General features: G+C 39.4%; 1 protein-coding gene across 3 annotated transcripts in view; it reads left to right on the top strand.

The window, feature by feature from the left end:
- The first annotated feature begins 833 nt into the window (after positions 1-833).
- The window catches only part of tbc1d1 (TBC1 (tre-2/USP6, BUB2, cdc16) domain family, member 1), a 56,554-nt gene continuing 32,415 nt past the window's right edge, over positions 834-24,972 (top strand). For 2 of the 3 annotated variants that reach the window (XM_086156886.1, XM_086156885.1), the window contains exons 1-6: positions 834-976; positions 1,955-2,495; positions 21,226-21,825; positions 23,500-23,589; positions 23,675-23,779; positions 24,421-24,553. In XM_086156886.1, the coding sequence (XP_086013012.1) occupies positions 1,980-2,495; positions 21,226-21,825; positions 23,500-23,589; positions 23,675-23,779; positions 24,421-24,553 (1,444 nt within the window). In that variant the 5' untranslated portion in view covers positions 834-976; positions 1,955-1,979. Of the gene's footprint in view, positions 977-1,954; positions 2,496-9,490; positions 9,657-21,225; positions 21,826-23,499; positions 23,590-23,674; positions 23,780-24,420; positions 24,554-24,972 lie in introns of those variants that run through there. The other variant, XM_086156887.1, reaches the window with a different exon arrangement.

Here is a 24,972-nt window from a genome sequence, read left to right as displayed (position 1 = left end):
TTAATAATCGTGTTTAACATTTAAAATGACAGCAGGATCTGGAGTTTTAAGATAGTTTCACATCAGCAACTGCCATCAGTCTGTCCGTCTGTGTCCATCTGCTGATGTTTGGGATTATTCGATGAATCAGGTTAAAGTTTTGATCCAGGACAGTGTGCTTAAAATGTTATAACGCTTATATTTAGAGAATAAATGTTACACTGGCACAAAAGTATGAGTAAATGATAACAAAGAGTGAAAAAATAATCATATTCTGCCAGTCAAATTGAAAATCAAAATTTGTTTTTCAACTTGAAATTTAACTTATCAACATGCACAAACAAAAATGGCATCAATGATATCTAGACTACATAACGGAATATAAAAGAATCTAGTTTTGCAGTATAATCAATTGCAAGCGTAATAATAAGTAAAACATAGAGGAAAACAAATGTGCTATTTAAGATGCCAATAAAAATAAATTCAAAAATGAAAATATAAATATAGTGTTAAAAAAATAGCACGGTAACAGCACCCCCTAGTGGGCAAACGATGAAATGCTACTTTGGACATCCGGTGAACAAACCCGAGACCAACTCTCACACCGGAAAATGCAGTGTTTCTCACATCGCGATTTTTCTTACAGAATCCGCATCTCAGGTATATAGGTATATAGTCTCTTTCACATCCTCCCTCACAAAAAGGAACCCAAAATAAGAGAACACACACGTAGATTACATGTGAGTGCATAAGGACCGCCGCGTCGTTTGGTCTCCGCATCCTCCCGGGGAGTGTGCAGGCACCGTGCACTTGTCGTGCTCCATCTCGGTAGTCGAGGAAGAGGAGGAGGAGGAGGAGGAGAAGAGGGAGGAAGTCGAAGATGTCACACTCTATATTTAACTGTCTACAACAGCCGGCGTCCTTCTTCCTTGCGTGGTGCGCTGCAGCCGCGGCGGATCAGTGCCGTCTGTCCTCCGCCCACTCCGGCAGAAAACAAGTAAGGAACCCGCTTTTATAAGTTTATAATCAATATTTGTTCATTTCTTTCCGATCGGTTGTGTTGTATTTTATTGCGAGCTTTTTTTTTCAGTTTATTTTCGCTGTATCTCCGGTGAAAATTAATGTGCGATTAAAAAAAAAAAAAGATATAGGATGTAGAGTAAAAGCGTTTATTTTTTTCATACTTCCGGTTTGAACCCATCAAGGAAATAAACTCAAAGGGGTTAAGTTTCTTTTTCAGCGCTATCGCTTTCCATCTTCTGACGTTTGTCTCTTCAAACGTTTCTTCAGTCACCTCGATTCTGCTGGTCTTTTTATTTTTTATTTTATTTTTTTCTAGATTTCCCAAATATACCGCGTAGGCTGGAATGGGGTGCGTCTGAGACCCCCTCCCTTCCCTGTGAGGGAACAAATATGATCCTCTTATTCAAGCTCAAATGTGCCTGTTTGACCTTGACACTGAACAAGTTGGAGTCAGCAGTTAAGCTGCGTGTGTTTTGATGTGTAAACAACACCAGGTGGTAATTTCTTCATTTTCATACCCTTTAAATGACCCCTCCCCTGACTGACTGACCCATTCCCCCACACAACCCCGGTTAACCTTAATATATTTTCTTGCCTTCTCTTGACTGATGTTTAACATTGTCCAAAGCTGTGATTTTCTTTTTAACCCTTGTGTTGTCTTGTGGGTCAAAAGTGACCCACTACCATGTTTAGTGGTAGAAAAAACACCTTAACCTCTTTTTTTCCAACTTGAAATTTTATGACTTTTCCTAAAGAGACCCCATGATTGAAAAAAAAGTGATACTTCTTTTTTGTTTATCTTTCCACGTGGGCTGTACACCACTAGGATACAAAGATTGTCTTACGGGTCATTTTTGACCCGTAAGACAAGGGGGGTAAACACAATGTTAAGATCGCACGAGGGTTAAACATTTTTTAACGGCTTCTGTTTTTTTGAACTGATGTTTTTCAGGTGACTGCCACCGTTCCCCCGAACCATGGAGGGTCTCTACTTTGAAGTGAAGCCGGCGAGAAACGACGGTCCCCGCCCTTGTTTGACTCCCAACCCCAGGTCGTGTCCGTCACTTTCCCGTCTCACTTACGCCGAAAAACTACCCTCGACAAGGGAGACGACCGCTAACTGCGGGGAAGAAGCGGAGGTGGAGGAGGTGCGATACAAACTGACCTTGATCGGTTCTCTGTTGGTTCACCACATGACGACCATGGCCATGCTGCCCTGGGTGGTGGCGGAGATAACCAGGTCACGGCGTAAAGGACCCGGGGATTCGTCGACAGTTTTCCTCTGCGTGTCGGCATCATGGGTGCGATGTGTGAGCGTGTGGGCAGAGGGGCTGGTCTGGGACCCTTTGACGCACACCGTGCTGTTTGAATGCCGCCCTCATCAGGTGGCCAAACTGATCCACAACAGTCAGGAGCCGGGCAGTTTCGCTTGCTTGGTCAGAGATGCACCGAACTGCGCCTGCTACGTCTTCAGGTGCCAGGATTGCACCAAGGTAGGAGTGGATGCACGCCATCCAGTTATGACACCAGTGACCCGGCTTAGGCACACGGCTTGTTTGTAAAATTAAATATCAATTGACTTGGGATCGGGAAAGGATGTACTTTATTTATCCGACGACAGGGAAATTCATTTGCCACAAGGGCATTACAGTGCAAATAGTAATAATAGAAAGAATATGCAGATAAAAGATATAGATGAAAAAATGAAAACAATAAAAAAAAAAGGGAAAAAAGACTGTACATTATTTACAATAGAATACAAACATATAAAGAGAAATAAATACAATTCCTTGTGCAGTTACTGGTTATAGAAGTAACAAGTGATGCTAATAAGCGAGGTGTCCTGGAGAATGTATAGATACAATATAAATATAAATACCGCACCGATGAAACTGATAAGTAGAGGTAGTGGAATATTGCAGAAAAATATGTTGGTGATGCCTGTAAACAGCATTAACACCGCGCAAGCAACATGCAAAGAAATGCTTGTGTATTCGTGTTTTCAGAGAAAACTGCATCATAGTTTGACTATAACACAATTAGTGCATTAAAAGTACTATGTGTGAATTGTTCGAGGCTCTGGTTGACCTATTTTTCGGGCGATGTGTAAACTCGGTCGCTGTAACATACACGGTGGTAAGTGTTAAACAAATGGTGGGTTGGAACAAAAGGTTTCATAAGCAAACACGAATATATCATTATATTAGGTTATATACAAAGTAACTAAGGGCATTGCTGGAACAGACAAATCAACTTAAATATTATTTACTTAGTCTAAAAGCAGAGCCCAGAACATTGGAAGATAATCACCGTAAGAGCAGTGTTTTTGTGTTGTTTTTTTTTTTTTTTTTTTCAAATCTAAGTAAAACACAAGCCTTCAGCCATGCACTCCGGAAGTGAATCACTTAAAATAGCAACTTACATGATGTACAGCGCCAATCAGTTAGAGTGCTCGACCCAAAGCTAAAACAGACGACTAAATCCTTCCTCTGATTAATGACTACGCCATTGAAATGTTTAATAGGAACAAATGTCTTGTGGATCTACAGAGAATTTACATATTTCACATTGAAAAACTGAGATGAAGATGCGAAACAGATAATAGCCTCACAACGATGCGCTCACCAGTTGTGACAAACAGATATCTGAATATTCGGCCGTACTCGGTCGGAATTCATTATGATGTCTCTGACCTACAGAGAGTTACATCTGGCTTTCGGAATATTGCAGGCCGGTTTTCTTAAGACTCTTTAAAACACTGACTGCTGGCAAAAAAGCGAAAAAAGCGGAGCCCCGAAGTCTGAAATTAATACTGGATGAATGTGTTGTAGGATGAATCAGAGTACGTGTTACTTCTGTCCCAGCATGATCTTGATATAGCATAGTTTTTATCCCGAGCATGCCCCTCAGGTCATGGATCACGTAACAAACACGAGCAGCCCGCATGTTCAGTGTTCTGTAGTGTAAATATATCTGAGTGTGCACCAGTGAAAAGAAAACATCTAGTCGAAGAGAAGCTGTGCCTCAATTGAAAACTATTTTCCATATTTGTAGTCAATGCAGAAAACAAAGTCTATATCCAATAAGCCCGCTAAGAGCAATTTGCGACAGAGGCAATGTATTAATAGAGTACAATGAAAATATCTCCATCGGTGATTATCATGTCCTTTGGCTTGGTCAGGGGAATCTTATTTCCTACCACTGCTTCAATGTTTCAATCGCTTTTCTATATCAGATCCTGAGAGTTGAGATCGCTTTATGGGTTTACCCCTGCCCTTTTCGAGTAGGTGAACTCCTGGGATTCAGGATTCAGCTGTCTCTTTAATTCCCAATACAAATTGTGCAGAGCAGCGCGTTCAAGAAATGCATGGGGCAAAATGTACACATCATCAATCTCGAGTCACACTGGAAATAGTTTTCTGTCTCGCAATTACATAAACCTGTCATTAAACACACACACACACACACACACACACACACATATGAAAATGCATTAAAAAACAACATTTTTAGGATAAGGCTAATTCTTTTAAAATCACCATGATGTTGTGTTATTTGGTTTTGCTTTGAAATTTGTTTTCTGGTTGCACTGTAGCAGCAAAGCAACCTTTACTCTCACGTAAACTGGGATTTCCTGTTTGGCTCTGTGTGACTATTTTTTATTATCTACATCATTCTGTGTGTATACACTGTCATGTTAAAAAAAAAGGGCTGCCGCATTTTTACATATTAAAGAGAGAGTGTCAAAATTGGTGTCAGAATACTAAGTAGAATTACCAACATACCAGGAATGAGCTGGTTGAGTCTCTATTAACTCTTCGCAATGTAACACTGTCCTGAGAATTGTCTCCAAATTATTCCAAAAAACAAAGAAACACATCTAACCTGTGGTCAGGATATTTCGAGATGTTTTTGGTGTTGCCCTCACATCACATAGGTTTCTGGTATATTTATTGGGCTGGAACAACAAGTTCCTAAACTTCTCCACTCAGTTTTCTGTAATTTTCCTGGCTGTCCAGCATCTTTTATTCAGATTGGGAAACAATAAGCCTTAAATCAGGGGAGTCAAACTCATTTTGGTCCCGGGGTCACATACGGCCTAATTTGATTTCAAGGGGGCCGGACTGGTGAAATCATTAGCTTGAAATAACGCTAAGTCCAAAGTTTTCCTTTGTTTTAGTGTTAAGACAGGTAAATTATAAAAAACTTTATATGTAATGAACTATTCCTATAGAAGGAACATGATGAATTAATATTAAAAATGAATATTAAAAAAGAACTGATGAAATTACACCCTAAAAATATTGTTGAGTTAAAAGAGAAAATCTTGTCACTGTAGGAAAATTTGCCACTAGAACTGATTAGGAAATTGATTGGGAGCATGTATAAGAGGAGGTATTATGTTTACATGGCTGATGGTGGCTATTCTGGTTTTTAAATCAATCTTTAGAATTTTCCCTTTCTTTTGCTATCATTTTTGTGTTTTTTATAGAAATAAGAAAAGAAAAGATTGTTTTAACAATGTCACTAGATGTTTTTTCATCAAAACATCATTTGGTTTTCAAATTTTGAAGCAAAAAATACATTGCAAAGTTACTTTTAATTTTTTCCTTGCCCGTTTTTTTTTTGAACCCACTGTATAAAACTCCCAAATGCATATGACAAAAAACGCGCGGTCCGCACTAATGCAAAGATTTGATATCAGGCAGGGGGCCTCAAAATATTGTTCCAAGGGCCGCGAGTCTGAGACCCCTGCCTTAAATTGAACGTAAGATCCAGTTTGTTTATGTACTGCAAATTCTGTGCTGCATTTAAGCATCCCAAAAGTACATTCCAAAAGCAGGTATGGCTCATCACCTAAAAATGTACATTTTTTAGTAAAATTCTTTATACTATTCAAGGCAGCAAAGTCAGCAGACTTCATATAATAATGCTGTGACTCCATGAATATCCTGCTTGCAAACAGAGATGATTTCGGCTGTGCATGCTAACAGGGATAGACAGGTCCCCCCGTTACCAAGAGCTATTTTGGTCTACAATTTCTGAAATATACTTATTTATGCTTGCATGTCCCCAACAGTACACTGGACATTTATGCTGCCAGTAGTTTTTTGAGTTGTGTTTTGGCCACCCATTGGCTTAGAATTCCATTGTCTAGGATTCAAAGATCTAAGTATGCGCTTGTAATTTGCAGGCTTCCAAATACACACGTATGCCATTACACTGAGTTTAATCATCAATTCAAAACTTAGGTAAATGTTTGTAGGTGATGCAGCTGTCCCTGCACTCTGCTTTCATTATTCTAATGTATTTTATATTATTTAAAGATATTTTATATCTTGAAATTGCAGAACTAGATTGTCCTTTAACGTAGCAGTTTAAGCAAGGAGGGTTGCTTTTTCCATAGCTGTTTTTTAAATTCAGAATAGACCGAGGACTTTGTCTTGTATTCTTTTCATTTGTCAGAACTGCTGTTGTCGACCTTGCAATTTTTTCTTCTTCTTATGCTTATAATTGTTGGTATTTTTTATTATATGTTTTATTGTATTTCTATACCAGTAAATTTACCGCCACCTCCTTTTGGTAACAGCCACAATCGGACATCATTTGAATTATGGACAGTTTTATTAACTACTTATAAATCTCCATAGATGTGATCAATGTTTCCACTAAATTGCTCTGTTTCTCACTCCTATGCAAATACCACATTGTATGATATGGTATATATTTAAATATATATTTAAGTATGATTTTAAAAATACCAAGATTTGAGGAATGATGAAGTTGTATATGTATAAAAAAGTGTTGGCAAGGTATCCTCAGTGAAAATCATGGGAGCAGAGGCAGACGCCAAACCCCAGGCCAGAGCAAAGCATACGTAAAACGGTTAGTCAATATTCATGTTTGGGAAAAAAAAACAAAAAAAAAAACACTTTAACCAACACAATGCAAAATTATTGTAAAGTCACAATATTTTAAAATGAAGCCCTGTGATCTTAACAAATGTAAATATACTTGACAGAGACCTGAAAAGCCACTATTTACCAAGGTGAATTCTATACAATAGAGATGTTACAATGGAAACACCCTCTTGTGTTCAAGTGCCTTTCATGATATATTTGTTGTGGAGTTTAGTGTGTGAGTTGGGGGTGGTAATGATAATGACCACCTGTTGCTCCAGCTCTGTCAAACTGACATTTGGGCATTATGCATGCAATGCTGTGTAACAGCTGTGGGTCTGAGCTCCTCTTTTATTTAAGACTGCTTTAACTGTATTAGATGATCAGGCAGCTATGCTCGCTCAATAAGGGCTTGTCAAAAATATCTTTGATCCAGAAACGATTACCCCGCCATCCCCAAACATACACTGGCGCGCCAATGAATGTGTTCTCCAGCAAACAAAAGAGCACTATCATCCGCAAAGTAACACTGTGACAGTGCAATGAAAGGTTTCATTCTTAAATGAATTATGCATTAACTAGTATTTTGACTGATCACTTGTAGCATGTTGAGTTGGATACAGTACCAGATATATTATTGTCCAGGTATGATTGCACAGGGTTTATTATGGTGTAATAGGAATATTAACATGTTTTATTCAGTGCTGCCAGAGGTACTGTGGGTAGTTTAGGAATCACAGCTGGTAAATATGATGGAAAATGTTTTTTTTTGTAATTTTTTTAAGTTTTTCTCCTGAACTGATCATTAACTTCCACTGGGTGTCACTACTGAATAAGATTGTGAATAAGATTCAGAAAACAGTTTCGTTGCCAAGTAAATTTCACTTACAGAAATTTTTCATTACCTGTTGGTATCAAACAAAAGATACCATTTTAAGAGGAGGCTTTATATAGGTTTGGGGGAAATAAGCAACACGCAAGAAGGCAGTATCAAAGGGCGTCATGGACCTTATTGGTGAGGATAGTTGCCGATGGAAGGAACCAGTTCTTGTGGCGTGAGATTTTAGTCTTGATGGGCCGCAGCCTCCTGACAGATGGGGGGGCTCTCAAGAGGTTGGCCACAATCTTGAATGTGCACCTTAAGGTCATGGAAGTGTATAGGTCCTGCAAGGATGGCAGGTTTCAAACAATCACCCTCTCGGCAGAGTGAATGACGCGTTGCAGTCTGCAATCCCTTGGCAGCGTCAGCAGTGTACCAGGTGGCGTTGGAGGAGGGGAGGATGGACTTCATGATGGCTATGTAGAAGTGCGCCATCATCCTCTCAGACAGGCTGAATTTCTTCAGCTGCGGCAAGAAGCACATACAACAATGTTTTTTGTTTTTTTGGGATCAAGGAGGGGATTTTCAGATCCAGCTTCAGATCCTGGGTTATGATAGTGCAGAGGAAGCCGAGTGACTCCATGGTGACGACTGGGATGTCACGCAGGGTGATGGGTGTTGGTGTCATAGTTAGATCGTTGTACTCCAAATTGTTCTCGACGCACCACGTTTCCCGACGTTCAATCGATCTCCCACCTGTCAGCCGACCCATCCCCACAAGCGTTCCGTTTTCTCCAGATTTTACACAGAATGATGAGGAAAATGTAATTTCAGACTTCTATTATCCATCCCATTGTATTGATATTCTAATTCCATTTTATATTCTGTAAAGATGTTACATGTTTTGCTGCGGCATCTAACTACTCTCCTGCTACAAGTGCACTCGTAGCTATCTCATTTTAGCACGTGATCAGGAAATCTGTCCACTTTGATGGATTTAATACCACTCTTCATTAGGACAGTAGGAATGATCCATTTATGTAAATTACATTTAAAAATCTGAAACTCTAAACTCCAAACAGCAGTAGGTGAGCGAGTATAACGCTGTATTTTCCACAACTAGTGTCAATCAGTGTCTTATTTGGTACACATTGAATCCCCCTTTAACATTCTGTCAAGTGATTTACAGAAATATTTGTGCATTGATGGCTATTGCAGATAACGACTTGTTACAGACTATGTGAAAGTGGCGTAAACATTCTTTATATCCTCTTGGTCAGTTGGAGTGCATCACAAGGGAATTACATTCCCTCCATAAACGGTCCGCCCTATCTGTTGACAGGAAATGCTGTTTATGGTCTCCCACACTGGGACAGATCATGTGTGGAGATTTAGAACACAACTAAACAATTTTAAGATTAAATAAAGACTATATTCAAACTTTTAAGGACAAACACAATCGTAACTGATGTGTCGTGTAAACGACACACCCAAAATCTGCCGCCCACCGTTTGACTGGCCCGGGACAGGAACTGTAACGTTTAATTCTCTCAATGTATTGGCCCGTTCAACTGTATCAAGTATACTTGAGTAAGCAAAAATGAAATAAAAAGTAGTTTATGATTTTTCAAAATAAAAGGACAAACGTCCTAATATGATAGGAAAATCCTAGACAAGCAGAAAGGACTTTCTTACTTTGAAAATGCCAAGCCGGATGTGCAACAGTTGTACGATGTTTAACTTTATATCAAACCGTAGGTACCTCGCCTTCATGGAGCAAAATTAACTTTCCAATGAAAATATATCAGTCGCAACAATTTCTGAAACTTGTAAAGGAAAAGTAATCTGTTTTTTTTGTAAAATTTATGGTGGATGGGATGAAAGCGCGATTCCAGCGATTCAACCTGTTCAACTCCAAACAAGAACAGAAAGATGTAAGTGAAGCCGAAATGCTGCGTGTTTTTGTTGAAGTTTGTCAATGCTAAGTGGACAGCTAGCTAACAATACCAGAAGTAGCGAGCACAGACGAAGTGCTAGTTTCCCTCAACTTTGTCATCCATAAACTTTATTTTAATTAATATTTTAATTTAATGTCATTTTCTATATGTTTTATGTTTTTACGTGTACTGTACAAGGAATGTGATGTTTGTTCACTCTTTGACAACATATGACCGTTTTAACAGAGTAACCTACATATTAGCAGACCACTCCATGATATATACTCATTAATGTCTGTGTCTACATAATGTATAATTGTTTGAATTGTTGGTTAACAAGAATGCTCATCATCTAGAGTTGTGAGTTATTAAGGCGATTGTTGACACTGGCTTTATGTCAACTAAGGTGCACTTGAAGTAGAAATAATTTAACGTTTCTAATGATACATTTATGTTGGATTAAGAATAAAAGTTGTCAAGTTATTCGAGCTGGAGGATTTGTGCATCAGTACGGCGATTGGTTGATCTTCATGGTCATGCATTGTAAATTGATTATTATTATGATCCATCATATTGTGAATGTCAAAACCATGGCTGTAAACATTTTCAGTGCTATTGGTCTTGTGCTGGCAAAGTTAATGTTTTTTCGTTTCCTCCACTCGGAAAATGTTGTTTATTTTGTAGTGGTAGTTTGAAAAGGGCACCACATAAGGGAGGGACTTTTTCCTCCTTCATAGCTCACAGTGCTGATAAATAAACAGCCGGACTCCTGGAAAGAAACATAGATATTATTTTCACTTGACAGTGTTTGAGGTTTACACTGGCATATTGACATGAAAATCCAGTTTGCTTAAATGTGTGAGCAGGTGAAACACACAGTGTGTATGAATGATCCTTATGTGTGAGTCAGGACATTGTCACCGTCTGAGCCTTTGTCCCAATCTTAGGACTTTGTTCCTGGTGGTAAAGGCCAGTTTCGTCCTTTCTATCTTTCTGTCATTCTGTTTTCTTTCTTTTTTCCTTTTTCCATACTTTACAAGGCACATGTGAGCTGTAATGGACCCAGCATTGCTGATTAACTGTTTAAAAGGTGCATTATTGTCTTTTTTTTCAATGTGATTTAGATGGGAATGGATACTGTTGTAAAGCTAAACAGAGATTTACCAAGTTTCACGACTTGGTAAATAACACATGGATCAATGTCAACTAAGATTATAAACAAACAAACAAACAAATAAAACATTTTATTTAGACATCAAATCTCATCTGTCCCCTAATTGTTTAGTGCCTAGTGGCCCTCATCCCCTTATTTGGCTTCCCCTTGGCCTCATGCGACTAAAACCTCTTTGCGGTTTTAATTAAAAAATCTTTCATGACAATCCCTTTTACAGTTGTACCAAGCTTTCCTCTTGGCTTTGCCTGTCTTTTGAGATGAGAAGATTGGGGTTATCTGGGCTTTTCTGATCTAATTTACTCTTGGTCAGGAGTTCATTCTGACTTAACCACCAAATTGTATCTGTTGTCACTCTAAAATGTATTCATTATCTCAGCCTTGCTTGGCCTTTTACCTCAATGCTCTACCTTAATATAAATGCTTTAAGTGATGTGTCCTGAGTTAAGCATTTCCTGAACTTTGAACTCCTTTGAGCTTCAGCTATGCTTCACAAGGCGCCAGACCTAGGCACATGATCATGAGAGATACAGGGACTTTTTCTGGTGTGTCATTCTTTTTGATTTTCATAGATGGCTGCTATGTCACTATTTTCAATTCCACAGCGGCGTCGTATTATTGCTGCTTTTTTTTCATCATTCTTGTACAAATTGCGTACATACATTTTGGCTGCTTTGATAATTTTGAAACAAATTAAATACATCAGTACTTTTCAAAATAAATCGGATTGAGTGAGATTAATTTTTACTCAGGATAGTACCCAGAAATTTGACTAACTGTGTATTTTGTGTGTGTTTTCTTAATGATGTGTGTATATATGTGCATATATATATGTATATCTAATATACATATATATGTGTATATATATATATACACACACTTCTTGAGGAGTTTATCTCTTCATGTCAGTACACTACTTTTAGCAATGTGGCACATATAAGAAAAATTGGAAGCAGTACATTTCTGCAAATGTTTTATTTTTTTTATCAAATATGCTCACTTGAATGTATAGCATTAGCTTTTTCACTCATTTTTAAAAACAACACTTACACATGTATTTTTTTTTTAGCCTAACCTGCAAGTTCTCTTTCATCAGTGCTTCTTGTGTAATTTCCTCCTTTAATACTGCAGAACAGCTGTCTTATTCAGGCAAAGTAAAAGATACCTTGTTTTTTTTGTGTTGTGAGAGGTCACTGGTTATATCCAACTACATGAATATTAGCATCATGTTAATTTTTCTTGAACAAAGTATGAAATGCACATTGACAAGTCAATTCCCTCTGTACTCCTCTTCAATAAATGATGAATAGTTTTCATTTATATAGCATGCCCTTCAATTTAATTGATTACTGCCAAAACCCCTTTGTATCTTCAATGCTAAAGTACGTCAGATCAGTAATAGGAGATTCAACAGCTAACAATTTTAATAGCCTGTAACAAGAATGCCTCTTTCTGTTGATGTTGTGAAAGATCAACAAAAGCCTACTAGTGACCACAGCCACGTGTGGAAAATAGAGCCAAGAGCTCAACAATGGAAGTAAAAGTTCAGTCCCTCCTTTCCATTAGGATTTTCATTATAAGCCACAAAGTACTTTAATTATCAAAGACTCTCAATGAGATACCTGCAGTGAAACAATGGTGTCTGCTCCTTTCTGATCAAAATTTTTTGCTATCATTTTTTATTCAAATAATTACTTCAGAATGTCATTTGGGGGCAGCGTGGCCCAGAAGGTAAACCAAACATTCCCAATGTGGCGAAGTGTTGTTGCGCAAGACATGGAACCCCTATCTGCTCCCCTGGCGCTGATAGACAACAGCCAACTGAATCATACTCAGGGAAAAAAACCTTTATTTGAGGAGGTGGCCAGTTATTTTGGAGCAGAAAAAGGTGGTGCGCTCCAGGTGATTCCTGTCGTGTTGGGTGAAGGAATGGAACCAACAGGTGAAGGAGAAGCTCATTATGTTCACAATGAAGGCTCAATGGTTCATCCATGATGGGTTAAATGCAGAGGGAATTTCCCCAAATTATTTATAATTATTATTATTAATAGAGATACTTCATCATCCACAAAAATCAGTGGATTAAGCATGAGTGTCTGTCTGACCAAGTATGGGATTGTGTACAGCTTTTTGTTTTATTTTAGATAATATTTTGTCATAGCTGGATTATTAGAAGAGTTCAATCTTCATGAAGCACACAGGAAAAATTAAATGATAAATTTAGTCTGATGAGTATTGTAGGTTAACCAAAACTATGCATCCACCATTAAATGCATGATTAATTTTGACTTGATTTTGCTCGAGCTTCACAGTTTCACATGTAATGTTAAGATAAGATAAGATAAGATAAGATAAGATAACATAAATGTTATTGATCCTCCTGCAGGAAATTCTTTTGTCACAGCAGCATCACAGATTGTAAATGTCAAATAAATATAAATATAGATATAAATAGAGAGACAATTAGAAAAACCAAAAGAAATCAATAAATAGACAGCAGAGAGAACAACAACAGCAACAACATCGAGGAAGACAGTAAGGGTGAAAGTAGACAAACAAAACTAAACGACAACATAAACAGTGACAATAGCAATTATAAGAATAAAATCAATTAGCAAAAATAGGCAGGAAGCAAGTGGGCTGAGACCAACAGGATAAAAAAGGCAACAGAGTTGGGGCATGACACATGACTGAATGGATGAGGTAGTGAATGGGGTGAGGTAGTGAGGTTGTGGGAGCCCAGATGTACCTCCGGCCGGTCGGAGTTGTGTGGCGTCCAGACTGCTGTGATACAGTCTGATGGCTTTGGGCATAAAGTAGCGTCTAAAGCAGGGGTGTCAAACTCTAGGCCCGTGGGCCGGATTAGGACTGTGAGCAGGTGTAATCCGGCTCGCAAAGCTAAAAAATACCAGGTTTTAGGAGTGAATTGAACAATAGGTACGTAAGAGTAATTCATATGTCATGATTTTACCCATCCGGCCCACCTTAGAATAGATTTTCCCCTGTGTTGCCCCTGAGCTAAAATGAGTTTGACACCCCTGGTCTAAAGCATACAGTTCTGCCTCGGGTGGGATGAACTGTTGACTGAACAAGCTGCCCATCAGCCGCAGCTCGTCGTGCTGAGGGTGGGAAAGATTGTCCAGGATAGCTTTTCAGTTTGTCTTTCACCCTCCCCACTGCCACCGATTTGGGATGGTCCAGGTTCAGTCCCACCACCGAGTGAGCTTTCCTCTTTAGGTTGTTGAACTTGTTGACCTCACCAGCCCTGGCACCGCCAGAAAGTGAAATTTGGTCCCATAGATATTATTTGTTCAGAGTTAATACCCTTTTCAGATTAATTAGTAAAGCATCCATAATGTCACAATGTTTTATGTTTAACATAATCCCTTTTTACATGTTTGTAATAATCAATGTATTTGCTTAAAGCTGCCATTTTGCAGTTTGCATAGTACAAATTATATTGAAAAAGACCTCCAGTTTTGCTTTAGTATTATTTTGAAAAGAGAAGTGAGCACATCTCATGTTTAGGCAAGATACAGCAGGTCTGTGCATGAGAAAAAAAACCTTTCTGAGACAGCAATTTTAGGAGCCTCTCACAACAGTGATATCACTGATGTGACTCACCCTCTGCTTCTGCTTTGCTCATCTACTTCCGCCTTTCTGTTCCTTTGTTTGATTCTGTGCTAGTATTGTGTAGCAAAGTGGATCCAAAAAGTGGCTCGTGTGTAATTTGATCACAAAAGGATTTTTTTCTGATTATGTTGTTGTTGACAGTTTCTTTGTACTTAGGGTGAAAGGGGGAGAAGTCCTCAAAAGACCCATAACTGTTAAGCCAACTCACAATTCTACATATACTCGCTTTGAATAATTGGTTTATATTGTTCATGGCATTGAGCTGTAAAGATGAAATGTGTTCTTATTTTCTTCCTACCTGACCAACATCATGATAAGGAGTCAATAAAGCCTCCAAAACCTACTGTTCAGATGGATAAAGGGTCACCAGAAAACATTTCATAACTATTCTGTGTTTTGTGAAATCAGCTTAGTTTTTCCTCCCATCACAGTGGTAGTTCCACTAGGTTGACCAAATTAATCATACAGATATAGTCACTTTAAATATCTATGTAAACTGTTGTATTGTGTTGGGGATTTCATGTGGTACTATATTATAAAATCCCCCATATCCAAAATATCAGCCAATGCTTTTGCTCTCAAGATCTCAACATGATGTAAAAAATGCAAGGAACTTACTTACATCACATGTGAATTAGGTAAACATTTCTTTTCTAACTGACAATATACAGCAGCCTTATAGCAATGGTTTTGGAAAAAGGTCTTGCCATAACATCATTACTAGAACATCGTTCAGATTGGTGGTGTTTAAAGAAATAGCAATGGCTATTTAAGCAGTTAATTTATGTTGATTCATTGTTTCATCCTTGACAGGCGACTTAGTTTCAGAAAGGACAATGGCCTTGTTATGAACTCTTCAGGCCTTTTCATGGAAAACAATTCTGTTCACGTCCCTAGGAGTCACAATAAAAGAGTAATAAAGACTATTTGTGCACCAATGTAGTTTTAAAGAGCGTGATCTGTGGGAAGGACTGGCAAAAGGTCACTCTTTGACCCATAAGTCCATCTAGTTAGAGAAACTTGCAAATGTTATAAATCAAACTAACCGTAACCTTCCATTGAAACTGAAAATGTCAAATTGAACAGGCTTTGAGCTTTGAATTTTTTTAGATATACTCTATTTTGGATGGTTCAATAGGAGACAATTGTCATGATAAAGACCACTGAAAAAATTTAAGTACCTTGTCATATATTACTAAGCTCCAGATTAATTGTTGTTTTTATTCCTCTGTAATTTTCACGATATTTTTCAAGATAATTGGCTGTTTGTTTTCATATTTGACAGGGCTCTCTGCAATGATCACAGACATAGAAGTGAACATTAACTTTCTCCACATCATTTCATGGCCATCTGTTCATGCAAGAAGTTTTACACTCTTGAATATGCGTACAATTCTTAGACATATGTAGTGTCATTATCTTTATCAAACAAAGTTTAAGATCATAATTCTTGGTACTTTAATGATCCGTTCAACTGATATGATACTAAGTTGATACCGGATTGAACAGAAACATAATGTCCTCAAAACTCCATTAAAGAACATTTTATTTTCATATATTTCCCCATAAAGTCCTAGATGTTTTTATTTATACTTATTGGATCACTTAAAATACAGTCCAAGATCTGCTCAGTATATTGATAATAACATTACACAAGCGCTTTGCTGGAAGAGCTCTGCTTAGACCAAACCGTAACTGGTCTCTGTCATAGCAATTAGTACTCAGTCTACATTAGACCACGTGTGAGTGGTTGCAAAATTAGAAATTGTGATTGAAATTAGAAACTTATTATATTGGAATATAAAGCACACCACCGTATCTTCATTGATTTACAGTATTAAAAACTCAGCACCAATGATGTGCCAAAAAAGCTATTTATATGTTCAGTGGTCGTCATGGAGAGGGTGGATATAAAGATTTTTGTATGATTGAGAGCTTAGGCATTTGCTCCACTTTTCCCAGAATGTCATCAGCCAAACCCTCAATGTCTCTTTGGTCAAAATCAATCAAGGTAAATTAAAAAAGGAAATCATGATAGTATTTGAATAAAAAAAAAGACATTACTAAAAGAAATTCTGACAAACAGTTCCAATCGTTACGATATATTTTCTTGGTGGTGAGTTTCCTCATGAAACATTGTGGTGAGAACTAATTTTTCCAGTAAATGCTATTTTCCCTACAAGAGTGCCATGCTAGATTATAACTGCGAGTCTAATTAGTAACAATTTTGTGTTGAATTGTCTTTTAGTCATTTCATCTGACTCAGTTGTTCTCCTCAGGGATCACCACGGCCAATCAGCTTCCTCCGTCTAACCCTATTCTCTGTATCCTGTTCTTCCACACCAGCTAACTTCATGTCCTCTTTCACTACATCCATAAATCTTCTCTTTGGTCTTCCTCTCGGCCCCTTGCCTGGCAGTTTCAACCTCTACATACTTCTATCCAGATATTCACCATCATTCCTATGTCCATGTCAAAATCATTTTAGTCTGGCATCTCTGACTCCATAACATGTGCTGTCCCTCTGATGGAGTCATTTCTAATCCTATCCATCCTAGCCACTCCCAAAAAGAACATTAACATTTTCATCTCTGCCAGCTCCAGCTCTGCTTCCTGTCTTTTCCTCAATGCTGCTCTCTCTAAATCACACAGCATTGCTGGTCACATCGCTGTCTCGCATACCTTTCGTTTGAATCTTGCTGATACGCTTTTATCACACATTACCCCCAACATTTTTCTCCAACCATTCCGATCTGCTTGAATCAATTCCTTCACCTCTTTTCCACACTCTCCATTGCCCTGGACTGTTGACCCGAATTACTTAGAATTCTCCACCCTCTTTATCTCTATTCCCTGTAGCCTCATGGCTCCATTTGAGTCCCTCTCATTCACACACATGTGTTCTTTCTTGCTGTAGCTTACAGATCACAAAGGTATACACTAATGGGGAAAAATGTATGCTTTTAATTGTAGAAAGTATGAGTATATTCATTAAAAGATATTGAGATGATGGTGTTAATAGTTTTATGTTTGTAGTAATTCTTCTATTTTGTGATTAAAGAGTGAATTGTTCCAAATCCCTCATTTCTTCCCTGGAGGAAAATTGTTTTTTTTTAAAATAGAATTTCAATGATATTTGCACACAATTGTTGGCACACTATTCATCCTTCCCACTGTTCAAAAAGCATTAGACTTTTCCTGATATAAAGTGTGGGTGTGCAGCGCACAGGTCATTGTTGCTTGTGCAAAATTTAGTTACAGGGCTTTTAGTAAAAGTTCCTGTCGTTCTCTTTGGATCAATAAATCCTGTGACTTTTAATTTATCCACCCAGTATCGATACCACTTATCCTAGTCACAGGTTCACTGGAGCATCCGTCTGTCACAGACGCATTACATTTATTTTTAGTCATGATGAATTCCAAATGTTTATACCGTAATTTCCAACTATAAGCTGCTTCTTTTTTGCACGCTTTGAACACTGCAGTTTAAACAATAATGCAGATCATGAATGGATTTTTTGATTTTTTGGGGGGCTAACGAGCTTCATGCCACCAAAACATTTAGCCTTGTCACATTGAACAAATTAAATGATTGTGAAATTCTGAGGCTGTTCAATTCTGACACTGAAGATGACTTTAATGGTATTAGTGCGCAGACACTTAGACAAAGGTAGCAATCAGCTGGAGTAGGACAAAATGGGGATAGAAAGTGAATGGATGGATGGACTTTTTATTGTGTTATTATTCATCTTTTTCATCAGCCGTGTTACAGGAACTGTTCAAAAAAAGCATTTCCAGTAGGTATTTGTGGATGTTACCGTTATGTATTTAATTAAAATTAAAAAAAAAAGGTTTCTGTGTAACATTTTTCTGTGTATCTCATGTTACAACATGGACACCTGCGGCTTATAGACAAGTGTGGCCTCTGTATGTACACATATTGTATATTTATTTATTCGTCTTTTGCCGGTGTGGCTTATATTCAGGTGCGCTCAATAGTCCAGAAATTACAGTAATCTGCTATAGCCTGCACTTGAACCTTTGAAAGACCACATTTTCAAAAATGGTGTTTGAGATTTGAAAATAATTTGATTGCTGGATTCTTTATTTTCAATTGTTACAATCAGTAGTATATCAGTAGTATTACAATCGGTAAGTCTGTTAAAGAGTCTGTAAGTCTGTAAAAAAAAAAAAAAAAAAAAATCAACCTATCCATCCATCCATCCATCTTCCCCCACTTATCCGAAGTCGAGTAGCGGGGGCAGCAGCTGGAGTAGTGAGACCAAGACCTCCCCCTCCCCCACCACTTGGCCCAGCTCCTCTGGAGGGACCCCAAGGCATTCCCTTGCCAGCCTGGAGACATAGTCTCTCCAGCGTGTCCTGGGTCTTCCCTGTGGTCTCTTCCTGATGGACATTCCTGGATTACCTCCCCTGGGAGGCATCCAGGAGGCATCCTGATCAGATGCCCAAGCCACCTTATCTGACTCCTCTCTATGCGAAGGAGCAGTGGCTCTACTCTGAGCTCCTTCTGGTGACCGAACTTCTCACCCTATGTCTAAGGGAGAGTCTGGCCACCCTATGGAGAAAACTCATTTCGGCTGCTTGTATCCGCAGCTTGTTCTGTCGGTTACTACCCACAGCTCGTGAGCGTAATTTAAAGTGGAAACATAGAATGACTGGTAAATTGAGAGCTTCGCCTTCTGGCTCAGCTCCCTCTCATCATGACAGACCGGTACAGAGTCCACATCACTGCAGATCTGCCTGTTGATCTCCTGCCCCATCATCCCCTCAATCGTGAACAAGACCCAGAGATACTTGAACTCCTCCATTTGGGGCAGGACCTCTTCCCCAACCCGGAGTGGGTATTCCACCCGTTTGTAGTTGAGCGCCATGGTCTCGGATTTGGAGGTGCTGATCCTCATCCCGGCCGCTTCACACTCGGCTGCCAACTGCTCCATTGAGAGCTGGAGATGAAGCCAACAGAGCCACACCATCTGCAAAAAGCAGAGACACGATCCTGCAGCCACCAAACCAGATACCTTCAATGCCCTGGCTGCGCCTAGAAATTCTGTCCATAAAAGTTATGAACAGAATCGGTAACAAAAGGTGTCCAACTCTCATCAGAAATGGGTGCAGACCAAGCTTCAACACCAATCATACACTGACCCTCTTCTCCAGCACCGCTGACTAGACCTTACCAGGGAGGCTGAGGAGTGTGATCCTCCTATAGTTAGAACACACCCTGCGATTCGGCTTTTTAAAAAGGGGGATCACCACCCCGGTCTACCAGTCCAGCAGCACTATCCCCAACATCTACAGTATGCAATGCTGCACAGGTGTGTCAGCCAGGTCAGCCCTACAGCATCCAGAGCCTTGAGGAACCCAGGGTGGACCTCATCCATCCCTGGGGCCCTGCTACTTAAGAGCTTTTTGACTGCTTCAGCAACTTCAGCGCCGAAAATAGATGTGTCTGCTCCAAATTCCCCCAGCTCTGCTTCTTCATGGGAAGGTGTTTCAATGGAGTTGAGGATGACGCCCACTGGAAGTCGTTCTCCATGATCTCTCTGAACTCCTCCCACGCCAAAATTTTTGCCTCGGCAACCACCGAAGCCGCATGCCGCATGGACTGCTTGTACCTGTTTGCTGCCTCCGGAGCCTCACAGGCTGGAAAGGCCCGATAGGCCTACTTCTTTAGTTCTGTTTGCCAGCATCCCTCACCGTTGGGGTCCACCAGTGGGTTTGAGGGTTGCCCCCCTGTCAGGCATTGATCACCTTAACGGCAGCAGCTCCCGTCTGCCACCTCGACAATGGAAGCACAGAACATGGCCCATTCGGACTCAATGTCCCCCACCTCCATCAGGACTTGGTTATAGCTCTGCCGGAGGTGGGAGCTGAAACTTCTTCTGACAGGGGACTCTGACAGACGTTCCCAGCCGACCCTCATGTTACATTTGGGTCTGCCAGGTCTGACCAGCATCCTCTCCCTATCCGGAGGGGGGCCCCAGTGGCAGACACACATGTGGGCAAGGAAAGACTAGATCCAATGTTTTTCTTCTTCATAAGGGTAAAAAATTGCAAGAAGAATAACAGGTCAACAGTTCATGGTGTGAGGAGAAAAAAAAGATGAAGAACAAAGACTCCTTTGAAATGAAAGGTCACAATCCAGTTTATTTTCAACACAGTGTGGCAGAAGGGCTCCTTTGTTTCAGGGAGTCACAACATGTTACACCATTTGGCATATATTTTTGTTTCCTCAGGTTCCTCTGTTTCTGGATATTTTCCTGAGGCAATAAAAGAAACCACTCATACCATATCATATTAATTGACCTGTATTTATTTGTAGTTTTTTGGTTAACCAGTTATGGAATTAATCAATTTATTTTATTTTACTGTTACTGTTGATTGAGATCATTTCAAGACTGAGCCAGAAATAAAGATTGTATTAAATACTCAGAGCTGGGAGTGCTCGTGCGCGCGCACATGTGCGTGTGCGTGTGTTGTTGTGAGATGCACGTGCAGGCAAATGTCCATAATATGACCATAATACTTATCATTCCCTAATCATCACACTGTTGCATCATATTCAATTTAAGCATTATATCTGTAATTTTAGGTCAGGTGTCTTGTTATGCTTCTTATGCAGTCTCAGTAAACTCCAGAGGGAATTTATTTAAATCCGGTGCAATATACTGGGAGTCAAATCTTAGCGTTATTTGTCTTATCCTTACCATTTCCTTTATTTCTTATCTTATTATCCTCAAGGTCCCTGAGATCATCAGTACGCTGAGGCAAGCTGGCAAAAGTTCAGCACGCAACAATGATATTACCAGCATTTCCAACAAAGCTTCAACAGCCTCTGGGAGCTTTGAAACTCCTGAGACACACCTCAGTTTTTCTTCTCTCTCCTCAACAAGTTGTGCAGCACCAGCCTCTGATGTGTCCCCAACAGCCTTTGCCAAGAAGTTTGAGGTGCTGTTTTGTGGCCGTGTGAGCGTTGCTCACAAGAAAGCCCCACCTGCGCTAATCGATGAATGCATCGAGAAGTTTAGCCAGCTGCATGGCTCAGTGCTGACTAAGACGGGAGGAAATAGTGGAGGGCTGGTTAGTGGGCTGAGGAGAGCGTTGGCTTTTCAATCCAATGGAGTGGGGAGTGCTGCCGTAGGTAATGGTGCCTCGGGGAGCCCCACCAGCGGGAAATGGCCTGTTCTCCTCCATCGAGACCCCAGCTTCCCTTCCCTGCAGGCCCTGGATGAGAATGGCCTCTCACCAGAGATCTCCCACGCCAACAATACTGAAGCACACATACATTCACCTGGAGTACAGCCGACCAGCCTGGAAGAGAACAGGACCATGCTGTTTATGGTAATTTTCTCAGTGATATCCACGTTAAAGTTACTCATCAAAAGCAATTTTTAATACACTAATATATTCTGCATATTTTCTGAAAATATATGGCAAAAATAATGACAAAAATAAGGAATCAAAGTGCAAACCGCCAACAGAAAGGCCTGCTGTTGGTACTGAACCAAGAGCCTTTGCTGTGAGGCAGAAGTGTTAACCACTGTGCCACATCCTTCAAAAAAGGCTGTTAAACCAAAAGATAAAACAACCAGAATATATAAAATATATAAAAAAGAATATGTAAAAAAATATTGATACAAATACTAATGTTGCCACTTATTATCCAACCTAAAGAATCTGTATATGTTGGGCTGAAAATGATTTAGCTACTGTTTGTAGTAATTGTTGATTCCCTGAAGTGCATACACTGACTACCAGGTTTTACTAGACTCCAAGTGAAACACAAAAATAAAAATATTCTGGAAGATTCTCAAGGTACACAACCGTAACAAAATCCAATACGGTCACAGCACATGCAGGTCCACTAACAGGACTCGACGGATTACTGGAAATATAAAAATGCTGAGAATCTGTTGACCGCAACACTTTTGTTGGTGTAGTATTTGTGAGTGCTGCTGAAAAAGTCAGTGTGTATGTGATAGTTAGTCATGGCACTTATTTCTGTTCTCGAGCTCCAGTGGACACATGTAAGTACAGAAATGTACCATTTTAGACATCCAAGATCAAAAGGTTCTTATAGAGTCCCCCCTTGGGGTTTTTAAGAAATACTAAGATCCCGAATCACTCAGCATGAGCAAATGCTGACTGGTGCTTAACATGAGCTTAGTCAACTCTTTTAATTGGCATTTATTTCACCCCAGTGACATCTCCTGACAAGAGGCTTCCTGTTTGTCTTTTAAACAAGAAATAGCCATATGAGCTCAGGAAACACCGGGTTCAGTCACTGCCTCCCTCAGCAGTTCCAGACATAGTTCTTAAAAGACATAATTCTGCTGCTAGTGTCCGCAGTTACGTCATCCCTGTGACATCATTACCTTTTAAATGATTTTCTGAACATTGGAAATACCAACATCCCTATCAAGTGCAACAGAGTGATGTGGTTCATATCACATAGATTGCAGCAGTGGGGAAATTTGGTAATAAAAATCCAGTCATTCCCCTTTTAAGACTGAGGAGTGATATTGACTCATGTCCTAAGTATGCTTCCAGTGGGGGAAGCCCCGAAACAAAACTGTCTCAAAAAAGAAGAAGAGTAACTCCTCATTAAAAAAAATGTGGTGCTTTAAACAGGACCAGAAAACATTTCTGTTTTGATTTTATTTTCTGTCATCCCTAATCAAACCAAGTGGGTTGAAACCACATGAGAACACCTTGGTTTGTCTTTTTAGGAGGGAACTGAAATGTGTCCATTAACTGATTTGTTTGATTTTGTGTTTGTTACAGCAAACTAGTAGTTCACTTGGTACAGGGTCTGCCACAGTATACATCAAGGCTTTCTAAGCCTTGTAAGTAAGAAAGTAAGTCTTTACTGTAATGGCCTATTGGCCTTTATTGACACTGTCTTGTTTCAGGAGCAAGGTACACTATGGTACCTATACCACTGTTCAGTCAGTCACTCCAAAGCACTCCAAAGTATTCAAAGTAAAGTTTAAAAATAACTGAATTGTCTCTTAGGTTGGCAGGTTTCAGATCTTCCTGGTGAGCCCAGACACCAAGAAAGTTGCAATTGAGAAGAGTTTCAGGGAAATCTCTTTCTGTTCACAGGTATGTATGTTCCTTCATGCAAAAAGGGGTTGTGCATAGTTTTGACATGTCTTCAGTCCGTAATAAGCTGATCCCCTCTGTCCAGGGTATTCGCCATGTGGATCACTTTGGCTTCATTTGCAGGGAGACAGTGGAAGGAGGAATATGCCACTTTGTTTGCTATGTCTTCCAGTGTGCAGATGAGTCATTGGTGAGAAGTGGTTGATGGGCCTCATTTTATCTGTCATTTTCCTACCATCTTTAAATATATTTCGTTTATCAAGGTTTTAAAGCTAGATCAGCTCACTATAGAACACTCTGAAATAGTTCCAGTACTTATTTAGCAGATCTTTCTCACAAACTTTATTTTATCAATTCAATTTCATGCAACACTGTTTTCTTATACCTATGCCAGTAACAGATAAGTGCCCCATTGAGTCAAGGTTAGCTGAACATACTGCTAGTTGGATAAAAAGCATTGGTCGCATGGTGAACAGAACATACTGTATACAAGTCAACAAGTAAATGTAACTGTCACAGACGCCACTGCATGTCAGTCTTAATGCATTGTATCTCATCTCAATGTATTTTATCTCTATTTGATCTTTTTTTTTCCCCAGACAGACCATATTGTATAGTATTTTTTCAAAATCCTTGTGTATCAAAGTTTCAGGATTCTCACAGAGAAATATGTGCAATTCATTGGCGACAAAAAAAACTCCCCCAAGATTATGCATTGGATTAAGTCCCTTGTTTGAGTAGTGGGGAAAGGAAAATCTGAGATAAACGCTGAAATTGTTTGATGTGAAAAAGAAAAAAATGCAAGAACTTTTTTTTTTTCCTTTTCTGTAGGTGGATGAAATCATGCTAACTTTGAAGCAGGCCTTCTCAGTAGCTGCCCTGCAGCAAAATGCAAAGACCCAGAACCAGCAGTGTGACAGCTGCCCAATGCAGCAGCTCCACAAACTGTGTGAGAGGATAGAAGGTAGGAAAGCTTCCTCAGTTAGTGTTTGCACTTGAAAAACCAAGCAAATTTATCATCATTAGTATGATATTAACAGTGGACCTTGGCAAGTGGCCAGGTATAAATCAGATATCAACAATACATTTATAAACAGGATATCATGCCACAGTAGAGCTCTTGTAAGATGATATGAAGCTATGCGCCTTATTTGGACTCAGACAAGTTTTTTGTCATTTGATAGATGTCTCAAAAAGTATAAATTGAAAAATGACTGCTGAATGCCATACTTCCTTTCATGCTGTAAAAGCAGAGGCCTTATCTCACAGTAAGCTATAAATCTTGGACTTGAAGATGGCAGTAATGTTCTACATGAAAGCTACCTGCTGTAAATGCTCTGAGGAGAAATTCTAGGGAAAGCTATCATTTCATAATGGGGTTGA

The sequence above is a fragment of the Fistularia commersonii genome, chromosome 12 (assembly GCF_037954325.1).
Source record: "Fistularia commersonii isolate RoL2024-O1a breed Wild chromosome 12, RoL_Fcom_v1.0, whole genome shotgun sequence".
In the NCBI taxonomy this organism is placed as follows: Eukaryota; Metazoa; Chordata; class Actinopteri; order Syngnathiformes; family Fistulariidae; genus Fistularia; species Fistularia commersonii.
The sequence above is the reverse complement of the archived record's forward strand: the minus strand, read 5'-3'. Positions and strand labels throughout refer to the sequence as shown.